General features: G+C 31.6%; 1 protein-coding gene across 1 annotated transcript in view; it reads left to right on the top strand.

Annotated features, from left to right (window-relative positions):
- LOC106457621 (prolyl 3-hydroxylase 1-like) overlaps positions 1 to 5,240 on the top strand; it is a 69,603-nt gene that overhangs the window by 43,838 nt on the left and 20,525 nt on the right. Inside the window, exons 8-9 of the mRNA XM_013917057.2 lie at positions 318 to 413; positions 3,029 to 3,179. Coding sequence (XP_013772511.1) covers positions 318 to 413; positions 3,029 to 3,179 — 247 coding nt within the window. The remainder of the gene's footprint in view (positions 1 to 317; positions 414 to 3,028; positions 3,180 to 5,240) is intronic.

Here is a 5,240-nt window from a genome sequence, read left to right as displayed (position 1 = left end):
GTCGAATCTGAATCACTTGAAAAAAACACGGGGGTGCTTAACTTTTTTCCAGGTGTATATATTTGTAAACATTCAAATGTATGTGTTTTCTCTTCAGATAAATAAGTAATGATTTTTTATAGCTTGTTTGGACAGGTTTAAATATGACTGGAACAAAAGTCAAAATTAAACAAAAATATTTTATTATGTGGTGTATGTCTTATTACAAGCAATAACTTAGGTATATCTTGTAGTTAATTTTTGAGAGAATGTTTCCAGTTTCTATTAAAAGTTTAACAAATAATTTTGGTAAAATTGATGTTTGTGTTTTGGAATAGGAAGGAGCTGTAAATGGTGATGGCTATAATGGAAAACAATCACCACATACTGAGTTTGAAATGTTTGAAGGATTAACTGTAGGAAGAGCTGCTGTGGTAAGATTGACATACTTTTATTTGTTAGTAAAACTAAGTATTGTAGTAGATGTAAAAGGTGTTGTAGGCCTCAAAATATAAAATTTGTAATCAATTCATGAGGCAGGAATTTTAATTTAATCAGGAAACCACCACTGCAGAAATGATGAAAAATATCTTTAAATAACATTTGGGAATGTTTTCTTTCCATTTTTAGGATTTTATTTTTTTGAAGTGAAGGTAAAACATTGGGAGTATTAGAATATTTGTACCAAATATTTCACAGAAGTAAAACAGTTATTTAAATTGAGGATATTATGTTTAAATAGGAGAATCTTTCTTATATGTAGTTTCATGTCTGTGTGGCTGTAGTAAAAACTTGAAAGTGAGACAAAGAAATTTCATGATTAGTGGTTTAACTGTATGTATGTATCAATAGCTGAGATAGAGAGAGATGATAATTTGTGATTAGTTTTGAGAAATTCCCATGTGTTCATAGAGCTAAACAGCATTCAGTTTTCCCAACATAGTCGCAGTTTCCGTACATTTACAAGTAAACAATTCTTGAACAAACTGAAGTTAAAGAGAAAATTTTTTTTATTTCATATGAAGGTATAGAGATGACTCTTAAGTTGAATTGGGTGTAGTACTTGTGTAGAATCTCAGTGAATTGATTTTGATGTACTATGTTTTGTTTATTAAATAAAGAAGAGTTGAGTATATAAGACATTTAAGGGCAATAGTATGTTTTATCGTAAAGTTACAAGATTAATTTTGTTTTAGTAAAAGAAGGTACGAATGACAGATTCAAGAAATTGTCTTGGATATCCATTTTGTTTTAACTAATGTTGTATGAATTTTATTTCATTGTAGAGAGATAAATAAGAATCTTGTTAGTAGACAGGTGACAAGGTGTCACCTACAGCTAGATGGGTTAAAACTATCAAAGTATTTATACAGACCAGTGAGTGAAAGTTCCTTGCAGTGTGTGGAGGAGGAAAGCTTGTTGGAGTCATAGTTTATTAAAATAATGAATTAATAAGTTGTTTTCAGTTTTACATGTAAATTTTGGGGGTGGGGATGTTGTGAATTTAAGTATTTCAGAAACTTGGATAGGTAATCTTTGGAACTAAATAATACAAAAGTACTTTACGTAAATACTTATTTGATATTGAAACAGTTTGAATTTATTAGAGCAGTTGTCCAGCCATGGTTACTTATCAAGACAGGGGAAGGTGTTTTTTAAAGTCAGGTTAATGCTATCTGTGTGATTAAACAAGCAATTATTAAAACTAAAATGATATACAGTCATTTATATAGTTGAAAATTGAATCATTGACTATATGTAAGTTATTTTTGAAGAAGTTTTTAAAACAGATGGTGATGGATTCTTTAAGTAAATAAATAGTCAAGTAATGTCAAAACTGACCATAAAATAATCTTTCTGAGAAAGTATTGAACTAGTAAACCTATTTTGAGCAACGATATTATGGACTGAGAATTATTTAGTTAATTATATAATACAGTGAAAATTTTACAATTCAGTTCTTAATTTTAAAATGTTATATATTTTTTTTCCTATCCCATAACAGATTTTTAAACATTTCTTTAGCATAATTGTTACTTGGTGAAACTTCATAATTACAGAATTGAGGTAAAACAATACACTTGTACATTTAACAAATACATCATTTATTCATAACCATGGTTTCACCAGTAAAGGCATCACCAGGTATAGACTTTAGTATATCAGGTTCAACTCAATTTCATTTCACTGCTTATATTTGCACTGTGCAATCTTTATTGAAACTAACATATTAAAATTAATATATAAAGAATGAACAAGAACCAGTTTAGAAGCATACATATAAAATTTAGTTATTTGTAACCAACAGTAAAGCTGAATGATTAATGGAGTTTGATAATCAAATTAATTGATACTGTCATGGTCACAGCATCAGACTTATGTCAGTAAAACTCTGTATTATAATAAATTATGATAGAATGGGCATGTTCCACTACTTGAAATTTTTAAAACTTAATATTTTATAAAGGACTTTAATTTGGACACTACACCAATATTCATCTTTATTGCAACTGGGTTTAGGTTGGATCTAAAATCCCATAAACTGACTGAACTATTATGGTGAGATAATCGGCATCCTCATTGAGCCACTGTCTCACATCACACATTTCCCATTCTTAAGAAAACAAATTAATCTATTTTAAAACTTCATGACTCTTCATTATTCATGTTAGCAGAAATGGAAAACGACATGGCAAACTCTGAAGCACAAACTGTACAGCTTGTAATATGGAATCTGGTAAAATAATAATGATGAAAAAACAGCAACAAAATTGGATAGTTTTAAGGGCAGTCAGGCTGGTGTGGGGAAACAAACTCAATTTATATTTTGGCCTAAAGACATTAGAGGTTACAAAGCAAAACTATCGAAACTTAATATATTTTGTCAAGATCTTTCACTGCCGTGTTTGTTTGCTTAATTCTGTACTGTTCATGAAATTATTAGTTTTTCTTTCTCTCTTATTTTTTATTTTATTCTATGTATCACAGATCATTATACACATGTTTTCAGTTCAGTTAGAGTACAAATATATTTCTGTATTTATTTTAGCTTGCTAATAATGGAGAACTCGATGTTGAGACGGTGATTCTACTTCTGAATGTTAGTGAAAAAGCACGGAGGTTTGTTGAGATGTATTTTAAGCTGGAGTCTAGCCTCTACTTTGCTTATACACATTTAGTATGTCGTAGGCCAGTACCAGGTGAGAGAGCTGCCAGTAGATTTGTTCACAGTATGTAAAAAATAATACACAACATATTAAAATATAAAACTAATAAAGATTATATTAGATTTTATATTACTACAAGAACTACAATAGAAGGTGTTGTGTAAATGACAAATTACAACAGCTTATTGCATGAATGTGAATTTCTAAATGTAGACTAATAAATTGGAAACAGAAGTAGAAAAATCAAGGCCTATATCTTGAGGAATGGCCAGGAGGTAGAGGTATAACTGTATTTTAGTTGTATTTTCAAGTAAATTTTTTATTCCAAATCATACTTGCCTTCTCTCAAATTATAACTATTACTTGACTGCTAGGATTTCTTTTCCTTCGCCCATCTAAGCATTGGTCTGAATTTTTCTTACTTGCTCCAGTCTTTTATTCCCCACTTATTTGCCCTTGGCAATATCTGTCACGTGACACTCTCCACCTACGACAATATGCCCTCTGTCATGGTACTGTATATAAGCACTTCATTCAGATAATATTATCAATTTTTCGAGACTAAGCCAATCCACAGTCTATAACACCAGGGAGGAAGGACTGGAGAGAGTGAGTCGAGGTAAGTATTATTGGAAATACATTTTTGATTAAAGAAAATGTTAACTTCTAAAACATACCTCCTCTCACACTGTAGCTAGAATCCCACATTGATAAGGTTGAGGTGCCAGTGAGGGCATTATTCATACAAAATGCATCTGCATAGATTGTGGGTGTGCCAATAGAAGGTAAGCAACACTGAAGTGGACAAGCTGAAATACAGTATGAATTCCCAGATTATTATTTCCGGCATGGAGGCAGATGGAGGGGGGGTCATTCTCAGTTTGGACTGTCGGTAACCTTGTTCGTAGTGAAATGGAGACATATATTAGGTTTGGTGGTGTTCCTACAGGGGGAACTGTGGTTGCACTTGAGGGCAATCTTGGACATTCTGGAAGGAGCTTAGATTTGCTTTTTCCTTCACCTTCATTTATTCTGTTGGCTTCTCAGGAAGCCACTTTGGGAGCAGCCACCTCAGGCTTCTTTTCTTTAGTTGGCCCATTGAGTGTGTGATGTTTTGGATCTTTCCCCAGTTGCTTTTGAGCCTACACATTCTATGATGGCTTAAGAAGTAAATACTTAGTTCTACCTTCATCCACTGATATTGTGGTTCATGCAGGGAGGTTTACTGCTCAATTACGTGAAGGGATAGCTATGCCTTTATACAATGGTTGTCAGAACTACGTGACTTAGCCTACCATCGCCAGGTGGACGCATGTTTAGACTCTCATAGAATACACATGCTCCTGAAAAATTAGGGTTCTAGAACGGAGTCTGTAGTCAACTTGAATAGATCACAACTATCTAGAATTTATCTCACCTTATATATGGTACTAACATATTTATTATCTCTCCAACCTTTGTCAGAAGACCCTAAAACCTCCTAAATGCATTTCAAACGTTTTTTTAGTAAAACTTTATAGATTATCTGTTATTTTCTCTACCCTATCTCAAAACGGGATTGGTCAGTTTGACTGACTTCATAACCACCAAGAAAAAAATTGAAATAAACCTAAATTACTCTTTTTTCTTTCTAGTATGACTTCAAATTGTAACATGAAATTACCAAGTAGCTTTAAGTTCGTAACAGTACACGTAATACAATTTTATTGTTTTGTTGCCCTTTGAACCATGTCTAACTACTATTTACACCATTATAAGTTGTAAGTCACTCGGGGAACTTGCAGCTCACATTATGCTATTGAATTACATTACCCATTAGCTGCTCTCATGAGTGCCTCATGAACCATTTTAATTATATTATTATTATTATTACATATTTTACCTAATCTAGACTTGAATAACTTAAAAAGATACGTATTTTTATATTTTAGTTACTTTTATAATTATACATAAAGATTAAACATGAAAAACAAGAAATAAAATACTTAACCAATCTTCTTTTTTCTTGCAGTCAGGTTTTGAAGAGTGTTAACCATAAATTTTTATACTATAGATAGTAATGCACTTAATAATTTTTATTTTATTTAATATTGC

This window comes from Limulus polyphemus, unplaced genomic scaffold (assembly GCF_000517525.1).
Source record: "Limulus polyphemus unplaced genomic scaffold, Limulus_polyphemus-2.1.2 Scaffold352, whole genome shotgun sequence".
NCBI lineage: Eukaryota > Metazoa > Arthropoda > Merostomata > Xiphosura > Limulidae > Limulus > Limulus polyphemus.
This window is presented reverse-complemented; position numbering and strand designations above follow the sequence as displayed.